Source organism: Salvelinus fontinalis, chromosome 33 (assembly GCF_029448725.1).
Source record: "Salvelinus fontinalis isolate EN_2023a chromosome 33, ASM2944872v1, whole genome shotgun sequence".
Lineage (NCBI taxonomy): Eukaryota > Metazoa > Chordata > Actinopteri > Salmoniformes > Salmonidae > Salvelinus > Salvelinus fontinalis.
The window spans coordinates 14,934,330-14,951,823 of record NC_074697.1 but is presented as its reverse complement, the minus strand read 5'-3'; the positions used below and the strand labels follow the sequence as shown (position 1 = coordinate 14,951,823).

The window sequence follows — 17,494 nt, the reverse complement described above, 5'->3', positions numbered from 1 at the left end:
TGTGGAGACGAGCAGTTTGACAATACATGGTGGTGCTGTGTAGTATACCACAGTGTGAATTTTAACCACCTTTCTCCTCCCCAATCGGTAGTTACGATCCCGTTTTAAAAATCGCTGCGACGCTCAACTCATACTTACATGCATCCTCCGAAACACGAGCCGCCAAGCCGCTCAGTTTATTACATTCTAGTTAAATAAATCGCCTCCCCATAACACACAATGAAAAGTTTCAAGTTAAATGACTGCAAGAATTTTTTGGGGAGCCACGTTCAAGACGACTGAACTCGAGCGTTCATGAAGTCAGATGTCCAAGACCACTGGGGGAAGAAACATTTTAACAGTCATTTCACTTGGGTGGGGGGGGGAATCGTTCTAGATCACTGACATTTGACCTAGTTGTTTTGAAAGCACCAGTGAGTTTCACAGTATTTTATTACATTTTCACACAATGAAAAGAACAGTCCTAGTCCCCTGAGGAGAATATCCAGACGATCAGTTACACGTAAAGTCATACACTTTTTTTTTTATATCCACCTCAAAAAATTAAAGATTTTCATCATTTACAAAGTATGCAACATTTTATTGTTGCAATTTAGAACAGAGGTTTCCCCAGCTCCAGTCCTCAAGTACCCCCCCATCCAGTCCTCAAGTACCCCCCCATCCAGTCCTCAAGTACCCCCCCATCCGGATTTCTAGAAAACAGATTTTTGCAACCGTCGTCATGGAAACCATCCCTGAGTGACGCTAAAGAGGTAGACAAGGCTCTCAAATCAGATCTTAACCAGTAGGGGGTGGAAAGACATCTGGCTCAATCAGGCCATTCAGCATTTGAATATGGCTTGTGTGGTTAGCAGCAAACATCCGGGGTTGCAAAATTTCAATTCCCTGGTTTTCTGGAATCCCGGTTGGCAGATTCCCGCAAATCAGGAAGGAATAAGCAGGAAATCCAGGGACCCTCCAACCGGGGTTTCTGGAAAAACGAGGGAATTTGAGAGTTCCCCCAAAAAATGTGCAACCATAGTTCAGCATATGAATAGAGGAAATTGGTTATTTAACATCTGACTCTGTGTCAGTGGTGAGAGGGGGGGTCAACACCTACCACCGAGGCTCAGTGAAAGCCCTTAACATATGAGCACGGGGTTGTGTATACTCCTCCACAGTCGAATGATCTGCCGAGGGCTCCGCCGGTGCACCAGCAGCAGATTCTTATGAACACACGGGTTCTCCCGGTCCTGCTCGCGTATGTCAAACGTCTGGAAGCCATCGTGTGCCTCTGGAAGTATTCCCAGTGCATTGAAGCACATCCCGGAGTAAACGTCGTCGATGGGGTAGAAAGGGAGGAACTTGGAGACGCTGTAAAGCTGTCTGATCAACGACCCCGAGAAGAGGTAGCCTCCTCCCCCGGCGTACGCAGGGTAAGGCCCGTCGTAGAAGGTCGGGGGGATGTAGTACTTGCTTTTAGAGTCGCGGAGGGGATTAGCAGTGGAGATCATCTGACCCAGGTAGAGCTTTGAGATCTTGTTAGGCTCCAGGGACTGCAGGTAGCCCAGTATGGCCTCAGTGTTGGCGAAGACATCGTCATCCCCTTTAAAGACAAAGGAGACTTTAGGACAGCGGCTCAAGACCCACCTGTAGAACACCTGCTCCTTCAGTGTGAGGTTGAAGAACGAGTCGTGGAAGTCCCATTGGAGGAGGTCGCCGTGGTGACGCGCCTCAAACACCAGTAGCTGGCTCAGGTCGGGCTCCTCCAATGATAAGGATCCCAGCAGGAACACTATACGAACTCTGACCCCTCCTCTATACACCGCTTCTCGCCCCCACGTCTCCCGTACCACCTGTCTCTGCTCAAAGTTCCTCGGGGTCGACTTGATGGCGAAGAGGAGGAAGGTTTCTCCGTCTTCCGAGGTGCACTTCTCTGGTTGGTCAATCAGGATAGGAGGGTTTCTACACTCCATCCCAAGCAGGAAGTCCTGGTGGAGTTCTGGATAGGAAGTAAAGTCATGAATGTTTGTCCGCAGCTGCTCAGGGTTGTGTCGGCAATGGGACCAGTCCAGTCCCTCCTGTCTTGTTGAGTTCCCCGCCTTGTCCAGTCGTCCCAAGCCGGAGTAAAACACGCGGTTCCAATAGGCTGTGTTCTGAGGTATAGCCTTCTTGATGGCGGCAAAGACAGCAGCTTGGTGGAGATCAGAAGTAGGATTAACAGTGGACTGAGTAGGGACACTTTCTGTACTGTCCTTGGTGGGCGTCAGTCTGAGGTACGTTGGGACCGGCTTGGTGGACAGGCTTTCAAAGCTGACCTCGGACCTGGAGTTGGTTGAGACCTGAAGTTGGCTGAGACCTCTGTGTCTGTGGGCCAGATGGAGGTTGAGTGAGGAGTACAAGAAGATGAGGCAGAGGCTGCACAGGAAGGCCATGACGACGAGGGCCTGGATACGTCTCATCCTCTGGGTCCTGGATGGGGTTTACCTGCAGTACAGCATGGGAGTGGGAGGGTTCTAGAATGGAGGCAGGGTTCTAGAATGGAGGCAGGGTTCTAGAATGGAGGCAGGGTTCTAGAATGGAGGCAGGGTTCTAGAATGAGGCAGGGTTCTAGAATGAGGCAGGGTTCTAGAATGAGGCAGGGTTCTCGGAACAGAACCATCCAGATATTCCAGACAATCCTGTTTGTGATCCTCCAGTTTGGTTCTTCAGTGGCTGTTGTCTTGTGTTTTGCCTGGTGACGAGAAAGAAAACAAATCTGTAAAAAGCCAGTGTCCCTTTTGTCTAGTTGTAGAGGCACTTGTCTTTCACAGCTTAGTAAAGAATCCAAACTATCTGCCATCGAATTGTCTTTTAAGTATTCTATCCCTCTGTTTGGCTATAGGCTAGTCTCAGTCCTGTGTTCCAAAGCCTTAGCTGGCTACAATGACTTCTGCCAAAGGGCAAGCGGAGAACACAAAAGGAAAAGTAAAGGAGTTGGCTGATTTGCAGAAACTAAATTAGAACAGGAAGCCAGTGAAGCGGAGAGTGTAGAGGTTTTCCTGTGGTTTCTACTGTGGTCTAAATGTGTCAAGAGAAAAAGAACAACTGCTGTGTGCTGATAAAGACTAAAACAAATCCAACATAATAACCCAGAAACAGTGTTGAACATGAGGACAATAGATGAGGTTTAAGATAAGGCTTGTCAATTATGGAGTAATACTTTATCTGGAATAAGGGGGAGCTCAAACTGGACAGTTAAGTATAGTTGTGCCAATAAAATGTTATTTTGCGTAAGAGATTCCAATTCCATTTCAACATGTTACCAGCCACACTGGACAGGCAGCTGGAGAGAGGGTAACATGTTACCAGCCACACTGGACAGGCAGCTGGAGAGAGGGCAACATGTTACCAGCCACACTGGACAGGCAGCTGGAGAGAGGGCAACATGTTACCAGCCACACTGGACAGGCAGCTGGAGAGAGGGCAACATGTTACCAGCCACACTGGACAGGCAGCTGGAGAGAGGGCAACATGTTACCAGCCACACTGGACAGGCAGCTGGAGAGAGGGCAACATGTTACCAGCCACACTGGACAGGCAGCTGGAGAGAGGGCAACATGTTACCAGCCACACTGGACAGGCAGCTGGAGAGAGGGCAACATGTTACCAGCCACACTGGACAGGCAGCTGGAGAGAGGGCAACATGTTACCAGCCACACTGGACAGGCAGCAGGAGAGAGGGCAACATGTTACCAGCCACACTGGACAGGCAGCAGGAGAGAGGGCAACGTGTTACCAGCCACACTGGACAGGCAGCAGGAGAGAGGGCAACATGTTACCAGCCACACTGGACAGGCAGCAGGAGAGAGGGCAACATGTTACCAGCCACACTGGACAGGCAGCAGGAGAGAGGGCAACATGTACATTCGGAAAGTATTCAGGCCCCTTCCCTTTGACACATTACAGCATAATTCTAAAATGTATACACTTTTATTGATTCGTCAAATCGACACACAATACCCTGTTGGGTTCTGAGAATATGAAATATACTGTAACGACCCTGGGTATATAATACTTTACATACGTATTCAAGTCACTGAGGGAGAGAGGGTAATGTACATTTGAAGTCGGAAGTTTAAATACACCTTGGCCAAATACATTTAAACTCAGATCCTGACATTTAATCCTAGTTCAAATTCCCTGTCTTAGGTCAGTTAGGATCACCACTTTATTGTAAGAATGTTAAAAATGTCAGAATAGTAGTAGAGAGAATGATTTATTTCAGCTTTATTTCTTTCGTCACATTCCCAGTGGGTCAGAAGTTTACATACTCCCAAATACTAATTGAGTGTATTGCCTTTAAATTATTTAACTTGGGTCAAATGTTTTGGGTAGCCTTCCACAAGCTTCCCACAATACGTTGGGGGAATTTTGGCCCATTCCTCCTGACAGAGCTGGTGTAACTGAGTCAGGTTTGTAGGCCTCCTTGCTCGCACACGCTTTTTCAGTCCTGCCCACAAATTTTCTTTGGGATTGAGGTCAGGGCTTTGTGATGGCCATTCCAATACCTTGACTTTGTTGTACTTAAGCCATTTTGCCACAACTTTGGAAGTATGCTTGAGGTCATTGTCCATTTGGAAGACCCATTTGCGACCAAGCTTTAACTTCCTGACTGATGTCTTGAGATGTTGCTTCAATATATCCACATAATTGTCCTCCCTCATGATGCCATCTATTTTGTTAAGTGCACCAGTCCCTCCTGCAGCAAAGCACCCCCACAACATGATGCTGCCACCCCCGTGCTTCACGGTTGGGATGGTGTTCTTCAGCTTGCAAGCATCCCCCTTTTTCCTCCAAACATAACGATGGTCATTATGGCCAAACAGTTCTATTTTCATCAGACCAGAGGACATTTCTCCAAAAAGTACGATCTTTGTCCCCATGTGCAGTTGCAAACCGTAGTCTGGCTTTTTTAATAGCGGTTTTGGAGCAGTGGCTTCTTCCTTGCTGAGCGGCCTTTCAGGTTAAGTCGATATAGGACTCGTTTTACTGTGGATATATTTACTTTTGTACCTGCTTCCTCCAACATCTTCACAAGGTCCTTTGCTGTTGTTATGGGATTGATTTGCACTTTTCACACCAAAGTACGTTCATCTCTAGTTGACAGAACGCATCTCCTTCCTGAGCGGTATGACGGCTGCGTGGTCCCATGGTGTTTATACTTGCGTACTACTGTTTGTACAGATGAACGTGGTACCTTCAGGCATTTGGAAATTTCTCCCAAGGATGAACCAGACTTGTGGAGGTCTACAATTTATTTTCTGAGGTCTTGGCTGATTTCTTTTGATTTTCCCATGATGTCAAGTAAAGAGTCACTGAGCTTGAAGGTAGGCCTTGAAATGCCTCTGTGGATGTACCTCCAATTGACTCAAATGATTTCAATTAGCCTATCAGAAGCTTCTAAAGCCATGACAATTTTCTCGTATTTTGTAAGCTTTTTAAAGGTAAAGTCAACTTAGTGTATGTAAACTTCTGACCCACTGGAATTGTGATACAGTGAATTATAAGGGAAATTATCTGTCTGTAAACAATTGTTGGAAAAATGACTTGTGTCGTGCACAAAGTAGATATCCTAACCGACTTGCCAAAACTATAGTTTGTTCACATGAAATTTGTGGAGTGGTTGAAAAACGAGTTTTAATGACTCCAACCTAAGTGTATGTAAACTTCCGACTTCAACAGTATAACATTTACATTATGTCAGGATATTTTATTGTTAGCCATCAAAGATCCTGTGGGAGGAGAAGAGACCAGTCACCATGACAGCCGTGAGTTGGGGAGGAATGAGCACTTTGGGGCAGAGGTCAGGTCAGATGAAGTGAGGAAGAACATATATCACTAAGGTTCTGTCTAGCAACAGAGATGCTTTGGCTGTTCAGATGTGAGGAGGAGGAGACTCAGCATAGGAGAAAGGGTTAAATGTCACTGTGTGTGAGGTTTCTAGAATGGAGGCAGGGTTCTAGAATAGAGGCAGGGTTCTAGAATGGAGGCAGGGTTCTAGAATGGAGGCAGGGTTCTAGAATGGAGGCAGGGTTCTAGAATGGAGGCAGGGTTCTAGAATGGAGGCAGGGTTCTAGAATGGAGGCAGGGTTCTAGAATGGAGGCAGGGTCTTTATCGATTCAGCTCGATCCTTTGGGAAGAATAATTTAAGCGTTGAGTTCTTACTCTAATCATTAGAACCTATCAAGCCCATAATGACAAAGCGAAAATAGGTTTTCAGAGATGTATTCAGACCCTTTGCTATGAGACTCAAAATTGAGCTGCATCCTGTTTCCATTGATCATCTTTTATTTTAGTTATTTTTATTTTCTTTATCCACTTTTCTCCCAATTTTCGTGGTATCCAATTGCTAGTAATTACTATCTTGTCTCATCGCTACAACTCCCGTACGGGCTCGGGAGAGACGAAGGTCGAAAGCCATGCGTCCTCCGAAACACAACCCAACCAAGCCGCACTGCTTCTTAACACAGCGCGCCTCCAACCCGGAAGCCAGCCGCACCAATGTGTCGGAGGAAACACCGTGCCCCCGGCTCCCTTGGTTAGCGCACACTGCCCCTACCGGCCAAACCCTCCCTAACCCGGACGACGCTAGGCCAATTGTGCGTCGCCCCACGGACCTCCCGGTCGCGGCCGGCTGCGACAGAGCCTGGGCGCGAACCCAGAGTCTCTGGTGGCACAGCTAGCGCTGCGATGCAGTGCCCTAGACCACTGCGCCACCCGGGAGGCCCTACCATTGATCATCTTTGAGATGTTTCTACAACTTGGATTGGAGTCCACCTGTGGTAAATACAATTGATTGGAAAGGCACAGACTATATAAAAGGTTCCACAGTTGACAGAGAAGAAAAACAACCCATGAGGTGGAAGGAATTGTCCATAGAGCTCCGAGACAGTATTGTGTCAATGCACAGATCTGGGGAATGGTACCAAAACATTTCTGCAGCATTGAAGGTCCCAAAGATCTGACGTTCGTCATATGTGGCAGGGCTTGCAAACCATTACAGACTACAAATGGAAGCACAGCTGAGAGCTGCCCAGTGACCTGAGACTACCAGATGAGCTAAACTACTTCTATGCTTGCTTCGAGGCAAATAACACTGAAACATGCATGAGAGCACCAGCTGTTCTGGAAGACTGATCACACTCTCCGCAGCAGATGCGAGTACGACCTTTAAACAGGTCAACATTCACAAGGCCGCAGGGCCAGACGGATTACCAGGATGTGTACTGCGAGCATGCGCTGATCAACTGGCAAGTGTCTTCACTGACATTTTCAACCTCTGAGTCTGTAACACCAACATGTTTTAAGCAGACCGCCTGTGACCAAAAAAACTAAAGTAACCTGCCTAATCGACTACCGCCCCGTAGCAATCACGTCTGTAGCCATGAAGCGCTTTGGAAAGCTGGTCATGGCTCACTTCAACACCATCATCCCAGAAATCCTAGACCCACTCCAATTTGCATACCTCCCCAACAGATCCACAGATGATGCACTCTATTGCACTCCACACTGCCCTTTCACACCTGGACAACAGGAACACCTATGTGAGAATGCTGTTCATTGGCTACAGCTCAGTGTTCAACACCTTAGTGCCCTCTAAGCTCATCACTAAGCTAAGGACCCTGGGACTAAACACCTCTCTCTGAAACTGGATCTTGGACTTCCTGATGGGCCGCCCTCAGGTGGTGAGGGTAGGTAACAACACATCCGCCACGCTGATCCTCAACACAGGGGCCGTCAGGGGTGCGTGCTCAGTCCCCTCATGTGCTCCCTGTTCACTCCTGACTGCACGGCCAGGCACAACGCTATCATTAAGTTTGCCGATGACACAACAGCGGTAGGCCTGATCACCAACGAGACAGCCTATAAAGAGGTCAGAGACCTGGTCGTGTGGTGCCAGGACAACAACCTCCCTCAACGTGTTCAAGACAAAGATGATGATTGTGGACTACAGGAAAAAGAGGACCGAGCACGCCCCCATTCTCATTCGACGAGGCTGCAGTAGAGCAGGTTGAGAGCTTCAAGTTCCTTGGTGTCCACGTCACCAACAAACTAACATGGTCCAAAGGGCACGACAAAACCTATTCCCCCTCAGGAGACTGGAAAGATTTGTCATGGGTCCTCAAAAGGTTCTACAGCTGCAACATCGAGAGCATCCCGACTGGTTGCATCACTGCCTGGTACGGCAATTGCTCGGCCTCCGACCGCAAGCCACTACAGAGGGTAGTGCGAACAGCCCAGTACATCACTGGGTCCAAGCTTCCTGCCATCCAGGACCTCTATACCAGGCGGTGTCAGAGGAAGGCCCTAAAATTGTCAAAGACTCCAGCCACCCTAGTCATAGACTGTTCTCTCTGCTACAGCACGCAAAGCGGTACCGTAGCACCAAGTCTAGGTCCAAGAGCCTTCTAAACAGCTTCTACCCCCAAGACATAAGACTCCTGAACATCTAATTAAACGTCTACCCAGACTATTTGCACCCCCCTCCCTTCCCATCTCCACACCACTGCCACGCTCTGTTGTCATCTATGCATAGTCACTTTAATAACTCTACCTACATGTACATTTTACGTCAACTAACCGGTGCCCCCGCACATTGACTCTATAGAGGGGGGTCCCGGTACATAGTCTCGCAATTGTTATTTCTCTGCTGCTCTTCAATTACTTGTTACACTTTATTTCTTATTCATATTTTTTCAAACTGCATTGTTGGTTAGGGGCTTGTAAGTAAGCATTTAACTTAAAGGTCTACACTTGTTGTATTCGGCACATGTGACTAATACAATTGGATTTGAACACAGTGGCCTCCATCATTCTTAAATGGAAGAAGTTTGGAACCACCAAGACTCTTCCTAGAGTTGGCAGCCCGGTCAAACTGAGCAATCGGAGAGGAAAGGCCTTGGTCAGGGAGGTGACCAAGAACCTGATGGTCACTGACAGAGCGCCAGAGTTCCTCTGTGGAGATGGGAGAACCTTCCAGAAGGACAACCATCTCTGCAGCACTCCACCAATCAGGCCTTTATGGTGGAGTGGCCCGACAGAAGCCACTCCTCAGTAAAAGGCACATGACAGCCCACTTGGAGTTTGGCAAAAGGCACCTAAAGGACTCTCAGACCATGAGAAACAAGACTCTTTGGTCTGAATGCCAAGCCTGGAGTAAACCGGGCACCATCCCAATTGTGAAGCATGGTGTGGCAGCATCATACTGTGGGGATGTTTTTCAGCAGCAGGGACTGGGAGACTAGTTGGGATCGAGGGAAAGATGAATGGAGCTAAGTACAGAGAGATCCTTGATGAAAACCTGCTCCAGAGCGCTCAGGACCTCAGACTGGGGTGAAGGTTCACCTTCCAACAGGACAACGACCCTAAGCACACACTCAAGACAACGCAGGAGTGGCTTCGGGACAAGTCTCCCGGACTTGAATCCAATCGAACATCTCTAGAGAGACGTAAAAATAGCTGTGCAGCGACACTCCCCATCCCAACCTGACAGAGCTTGAGAGGATCTGCAGAGAAGAATGGGAGAAACTCCCCAAATACAGGTGTGCCAAGCTTGTAGCGTCATACGCAAGAAGACTCAAGGCTGTAATCACTGCCAAAGGTTCTTCAACAAAGTACTGAGTAAAGGTTCTGAATACTTATGCAAATATGATATTTTAAAAATATATATATTAATTGCTTTGTCATTGTGGGGTATTGTGATGTCATTATGGGGTATTGTGATGTCATTATGGGGTATTGTGATGTCATTATGGGGTATTGTGATGTCATTATGGGGTATTGCGATGTCATTATGGGGTATTGCGTGTAGATTGAGGGGAGAAAAACGATTTAATCCATTTTAGATGAAGGCTGTAACATAACAATGTGGAAAAGTAAAAAGAGGTCTGAATACTTTCCAAATGCGCTGTAAATATCAAGAATTTATTCATGTAAATAAAAAGGTGTTTGAACAGTTAGAATATCTCGAGAGGACTGCATCATGGGTATTCTACACTCTCCTCACCTGTGATTCATTAGGAGCTACTACAGGCAGAGTGATCAACAGTTCTCATTCCTGAGGGGCCAGCTAGAGTCAACACCTAGAGAACAGGGAGAACACAGAGGCTTGCATCCTACGTGGCACCCTATTCCCTACGTGGCACCCTATTCCCTACATGGCACCCTATTCCCTACATGGCACCCTATTTAACACACTACTTTTGACCAGGGTTTGGGACGCAACCAGGACCTTGTGTTTGTTTGTTTTTTAAAGAGGAGAAGGGGGGAGGGGGGGGGGGGGGGGAGTAATACTTTGTGACTGTCGTTAAGGGAAAGGCACCATCCACTTGACCAGATTTAAAAAGATTTTGATATGGAAAATGTGGATTATCATAGTTGTACAGCATCCATATAACAAACTAGCTCACTGCCAACACAGATATAACGACACAGATCAAACTAACTCACTGCCAACACATATATAACGACACAGATCAAACTAACTCACTGCCAACACAGATATAACGACACAGATCAAACTAACTCACTGGCAACACAGATATAAGGACACAGATCAAACTAACTCACTGCCAACACAGATATAACAACACAGATCAAACTAACTCACTGCCAACACAGATATAACAACACAGATCAAACTAACTCACTGCCAACACAGATATAACAACACAGATCAAACTAACTCACTGCCAACACAGATCAAACTAACTCACTGCCAACACAGATATAACTAACTCACTGCCAACACAGATATAACAACACAGATCAAACTAACTCACTGCCAACACAGATATAACAACACAGATCAAACTAACTCACTGCCAACACAGATATAACAACACAGATCAAACTAACTCACTGCCAACACAGATATAACGACACAGATCAAACTAACTCACTGCCAACACAGATCAAACTAACTCACTGCCAACACAGATATAACAACACAGATCAAACTAACTCACTGCCAACACAGATATAACGACACAGATCAAACTAACTCACTGCCAACACAGATCAAACTAACTCACTGCCAACACAGATATAAGGACACAGATCAAACTAACTCACTGCCAACACAGATATAACGTCACAGATCAAACTAACTCACTGCCAACACAGATCAAACTAACTCACTGCCAACACAGATCAAACTAACTCACTGCCAACACAGATCAAACTAACTCACTGCCAACACAGATCAAACTAACTCACTGCCAACACAGATATAACGTCACAGATCAAACTAACTCACTGCCAACACAGATCAAACTAACTCACTGCCAACACAGATATAACGTCACAGATCAAACTAACTCACTGGCAACACAGATCAAACTAACTCACTGCCAACACAGATATAAGGACACAGATCAAACTAACTCACTGCCAACACAGATATAACGACACAGATCAAACTAACTCACTGCCAACACAGATATAAGGACACAGATCAAACTAACTCACTGCCAACACAGATATAACGTCACAGATCAAACTAACTCACTGCCAACACAGATCAAACTAACTCACTGCCAACACAGATATAACGTCACAGATCAAACTAACTCACTGCCAACACAGATCAAACTAACTCACTGCCAACACAGATCAAACTAACTCACTGCCAACACAGATATAACGTCACAGATCAAACTAACTCACTGCCAACACAGATCAAACTAACTCACTGCCAACACAGATCAAACTAACTCACTGCCAACACAGATATGCTACAACAGGTGCCACTGCCCGGCAGAGTGAGACATGGGAAAGGTTGCCTGACCAACGAATCAATTAGTAGGTGAAGCAGTTACTAGGTAAGAGTCTGAACAGAACTTCTCTCTGAAGGGGGTTTACTCTGGCTTTTCTACAGGGTAACTGTGAGTTGTATTTTAACAAGAGTCTTTATAGAATAAAATAACTTATTGATGTGGTTGGTTAATCATTTAACAGCAAATATTATTTCCAAGGGGAGTGCCGAAATATAGAAACTGCATTACATCAAAGCCCTACCGACAATAACTTCGTTTAAAAATAATGTCAAAAGTTGTCTAATGACCGAACAGTGAAACAAGGGTTCATGTCTGCATCTCTATAACTGTACATGTAGTTATGTAAACCAGGGACCGTGCACTGAAATAAGTGACTATCGTGGAATCTCCGTCACGTTCTTTTTTTTTAAAGTATTTAGAACTGTGAATATGTCAGTCTTCCCGAGCGACCAATCGTAGACGATTCCGTCTTTGTTACCTCGAATTAAATATGTTAGAATAAAAAAATTATCCTACGGGGTAGATGGATTGAAATTGTTTAGTAGCTCCAACTTGATTATAATGATTTTTCTGGCGATAAATGTGTTTAGTCCTAATAGTTGATTGCGTAGTTAAAATGCAATATTTTATAATAATTATATAATTAGTATACAACGGTTACAATTCACAGAAAGGTGGGGGGGGAAAAAAACGTTACTTACGGTGTGGGAACTTTTCCTCCAGCTCCTTCCTTTTCAGTGTCGGCTGATGACTCAAGCGATCATGTTCCTACGGTGTCAAAAACGTTTTGTAGGCTACATTTGATCAACCGCAGGACTGACAAGCAAAAAAGACTTCCTATAATTATCTCAAGGAGTGGCAACAGCATATTTTCCAGCAAGCTCACACAGGCACAGAAGCCGCGACCAGCCCATAGAGAATGATAGAGGCCTCTAGTAGCCTAAAAGCTATTTTGCCATGGGCACTGCCATTGAGGGCTTTCACCATGCTGCAGCTATTTTAAAGTAGTCAAGTTAGTGGGAATTCCTATGTGTTGTAGATTCAATTGGCGCTGCCCATGCTGTCACAGATGCTATAGTGGCATAGATGTAAAAAAGAGTCCTCTATCTACCTCTATGGCGCTGCCCTCTGCGTGTGTGGGATCCTACTGGGCGGGGTGGCTATATTAATTATTATGTCCAAACAACTGCCTATCACACTGAAAGAATCTCAATTGCACACTCCTCGCCACCTCCTCAAAACCCATTGGAGGGACAGGTCAGAGGGGCAGACCTCTGTCTTTCTCATCCAATGGTTTGAGGAGAGAGGACACCAGGAGTATACAATTGAAATTCTCCTATTGAATATCCAGCAATGGAGGCTGGTGGGAGGAGCTATAGGAGGACAGGTGTAACAGTTTAGCTTTCCGTCCCTCTCCTCACCCCCTACCTGGGCTCGAACCAGGAACACATCGACAACAGCCACCCTCGAAGCAGGAACACATCGACAACAGCCACCCTCGAAGCAGGAACACATCGACAACAGCCACCCTCGAACCAGGAACACATCGACAACAGCCACCCTCGAACCAGGAACACATCGACAACAGCCACCCTCGAACCAGGAACACATCGACAACAGCCAGCCTCGAACCAGGAACACGTCGACAACAGCCACCCTCGAACCAGGAACACATCGACAACAGCCACCCTCGAACCAGGAACACATCGACAACAGCCAGCCTCGAACCAGGAACACGTCGACAACAGCCACCCTCGAACCAGGAACACATCGACAACAGCCACCCTCGAACCAGGAACACGTCGACAACAGCCACCCTCGAACCAGGAACACATCGACAACAGCCACCCTCGAACCAGGAACACGTCGACAACAGCCACCCTCGAAGCAGGAGCACATCGACAACAGCCACCCTCGAACCAGGAACACATCGACAACAGCCACCCTCGAATCAGGAACACGTCGACAACAGCCACCCTCGAACCAGGAACACATCGACAACAGCCACCCTCGAACCAGGAACACGTCGACAACAGCCACCCTCGAACCAGGAACACGTCGACAACAGCCACCCTCGAACCAGGAACTCGTCGACAACAGCCACCCTCGAACCAGGAACACGTCGACAACAGCCACCCTCGAAGCATCGTTAACCATCGCTCCACAAAAGCCCGCGGCCCTTGCAGAGCAAAGAAAACAACTACTTCAAGGTCTCAGATCGAAGTGACGTCACCGATTGAAACGCTACTAGCGCGCACCACCGCTAATTAGCTAGCCATGTCACATCGGTTACAACGGGCTCATTGTAATGAATGGAATCAATGGAACAGAGTCAAACGCGTGATTTCCATATGTTTGATCCGTTCCGTTTAATCCATTCCAGCCATTACAATGAGCCCGTCCCTCCTATAGCTCCTCCCACCAGCCCCCTCTGATATGCAGGTAGCCTACTGATACAGTCCTCGAGTCATAATACCCATAAAACATAGCGGTCAAAATAAGGAAATGATTCCATCCATTTTTCCCATAGTTTTGTTTGTAGAAACATCTAAAATAAGGGGCTGTGTTTTGTGAAAGCCCTGGAATGTTGTTTTGATAACCGTGTACATTTCTCTAGGAAATATGGATTGAAAATAATTTCCGTTTGACCGCTAGGTGTTATGTGTTATTACTTGTAGATGACCTGGAGCCAGTGGGTTTGGCGACGAGTATGAAGCGAGGGTCAGCCAACACAGAAGTCAAGACACTCCACTCGTAAGATGTTTAGTCCCTGTGCCCAAGAACACTAAGGTAACCTGCCTAAATGACTACAGACCCGTAGCACTCACGTCCGTAACTATGAAGTGCTTTGAAAGGCTGGTAACGGCTCACATCAACACCATTATCCCAGAAACTCTAGACCCCACTCCAATTTGCATACCGCCCAAACAGACGCCCAAACAGATGACGCATTCTCTATTGCACACCACACTGGCCTTTAACACCTGAACAAAAGGAACACCTATGTGAGAATGCTATTCATTGACTACAGCTCAGCTTTCAACAACATAGTACCTTCAAAGCTCATCACTAAGCTAAGGATCCTGGGACTAAACACCTCCCTCTGCAACTGGATCCTGGACTTTCTGACGGGCCGCCCCCAGGTGGTGAGGGTAGGTAGCAACACATCTGCCACGCTGATCCTCAACACTGGAGCCCCTCAGGGGTGCGTGCTCAGTCCCCTCCTGTACTCTCTTTTCACTCCTGACTGCATGACTCCAACACCATCATTAAGTTTGCAGACGACACAACAGTAGTAGGCCTGATCACCGACAACGATGAGACAGCCTATAGGGAGGTCATAGACCTGGCAGTGTGGTGCCAGAATAACAACCTCTCCCTCAACGTGATCAAGACAAAGGAGATGATTGTGGACTACAGGAAAAGTAGGACCGAGCACGCCCCCATTCTCATCGACGGGGCTGCAGTGGAGCAGGTTGAGAGCTTCAAGTTCCTTGGCATCCACATCACCAACAAACTAGAATGGTCCAAGCACACCAAGACAGTCATGAAGAGGGCACGACAAAACCTATTCCCCCTCAGGAAACTAAAAAGATTTGGCATGGGTCCTGAGATCCTCAAAAGGTTCTACAGCTGCAACATCGAGAGCATCCTGGTTACATCACCGCCTGGTACGGCAATTGCTCGGCCTCCGACCGCAAGGCACTACAGAGGGTAATGCGTACACCCCAGTACATCACCGGGGCCAAGCTTCCTGCCATCCAGGACCTCTATACCAGGCGGTGTCAGAGGAAGGCCCTACCTCAATCAGCCTGACTAACCGGTGTCTGTATGTAGCCTCTCTACTGTATGTAGCCTCACTACTGTATATAGCCTCTCTACTGTATGTAGCCTCACTACTGTATGTAGCCTCACTACTGTATGTAGCCTCACTACTGTATGTAACCTCTCTACTGTATATAACCTCTCTACTGTATATAGCCTCTCTACTGTATATAGCCTCTCTACTGTATATAGCCTCTCTACTGTATATAACCTCTACTGTATATAGCCTCTCTACTGTATATAGCCTCTCTACTGTATATAGCCTCTCTATTCTATATAGCCTCTCTATTCTATATAGCCTCTCTACTGTACATAGCCTCTCTACTGTATATAGCCTCTCTACTGTATATAGCCTCTCTACTGTATATAGCCTCTACTGTATATAGCCTGTCTTTTTACTGTTGTTTTATTTCTTTACTTACCTATTGTTCACCTAATACCTTTTTTGCACTATTGGTTAGAGCCTGTAAGTAAGCATTTCACTGTAAGGTGAACCAAATCAAAGTTTATTTGTTGTATTCAGCATTTCACTGTAAGGTGAACCAAATCAAAGTTTATTTGTTGTATTCAGCATTTCACTGTAAGGTGAACCTACACCTATTGTATTCGGCGCACGTGACAAATAAACTTTGATTTGGTCTGCTTATTAGCCCCGCCCCACAGAGGTTCCTTTGCCTTTGAGGAGGATGTTACATGTCTTGGCAACAGAACCACCTTAGGCAGTGCGGGGGCAATAAGCAGACCAGATCGCAGTCCCACCTCACCATCGTTAGCTCAAGTAGAGATACACCCCCCCCCCCCCCCCCCCCAATTGCTAAAGGCCTGTATGAACTATGCATAGAGCATGATAGAGGCCTTTATTGGCCTAAGAGCATGGGCAGTGCCATTGAGGGCTTCCACCATTTTTAATGTAGTCAACTGGGTGGGACTTCCAACTTAATTGGCTGATCCCTCCTGGTGTCATCAGGAGGGATCAGCCAATCGTAAAGAAGAACATGTACAACTTCAAAATGGAGATAGAGAGAGCCTCATTGACACTGCCCATGCTGTCGCAGAATCTCTAATGGCACAGCTACAAAGATAGTTCCATAGAGATAGGGTGATAGAAAAATGCTGTATTTACCTGATCTATTTGTTGTTAATAGTTAACAATGAATATTTAACTAATAGTAAGACATTTCTGTCCTACTAGTGTCTGTGTTTTTATGGTCTCCAACTTTAGTTCCCTGCAGCTAATCTGGGCGTATGGTTACCAGAGATGGCTTGAGCTAAAGACTGCATTACATAGACAAGAATGTTGTTTTACTAGAGATAGTTTAGGAGTAGAACAATCCCTCATTCTCTAAATCGTCCTTGCATCTGGGAAACTGAGCCAGGGTGGGGCTAAGACAACCCAGGTAAAGATAGGATGAACCCAGAGTGGAATATGATGCTCCTTGGTCTCCATGCCTAAGCATTCTTAGTGTCAGCTATATAAAGAACTGTGCATTTGTGTAAAGGTTGGGTTACTCGGTCCAACACTCAAGGGTGGGAGGGTGTCGACCAGCCTCATTATTGCAATAATTAAATCCGATATGAAATAAAGATGATTGTTTGAATAAAATGACAGTCTCTCTCTCAGTATGAATTTCCACGACAATAGCTAGAGAACTCATCCTCGTTATCCACCATCTTTATAAGCTGCATATGTTGCCTGGCTACCCATACCCCTCACGTCGGTCAAACGCTACACCACGGGATCAACGCTATCTAGACTTCTTCGCATGTCCCTACCCTAAACCCTACCTACCTAACTTCAAAACGGGCCCCACGGATGCGATATAGCACTGGACGGTTTAGATAAGAGCAGCTGAAGAATTCACTCGTCAAA

General features: G+C 46.4%; 1 protein-coding gene across 1 annotated transcript; it reads right to left on the bottom strand.

Moving 5' to 3' along the window:
• Window positions 1-658: 658 nt before the first annotated feature.
• b3gnt2l (UDP-GlcNAc:betaGal beta-1,3-N-acetylglucosaminyltransferase 2, like) lies at window positions 659-12,700 on the bottom strand. The gene is made up of 2 exons (XM_055895167.1): window positions 12,501-12,700; window positions 659-2,713 (listed from the first exon to the last, which is right to left on the bottom strand). The coding sequence occupies exon 2, from the start codon at window positions 2,439-2,441 to the stop codon at window positions 1,122-1,124; it is 1,320 nt and encodes a 439-aa protein (XP_055751142.1). The 5' UTR covers window positions 2,442-2,713; window positions 12,501-12,700; the 3' UTR covers window positions 659-1,121.
• Between the last annotated feature and the right edge of the window lie 4,794 nt (window positions 12,701-17,494).

Coding starts and splice junctions, on each gene's coding strand:
- b3gnt2l (XM_055895167.1), bottom strand. CDS start 2,441: ATGAGACGTATCCAGGCCCTCGTCGTCATGGCCTTCCTGTGCAGCCTC.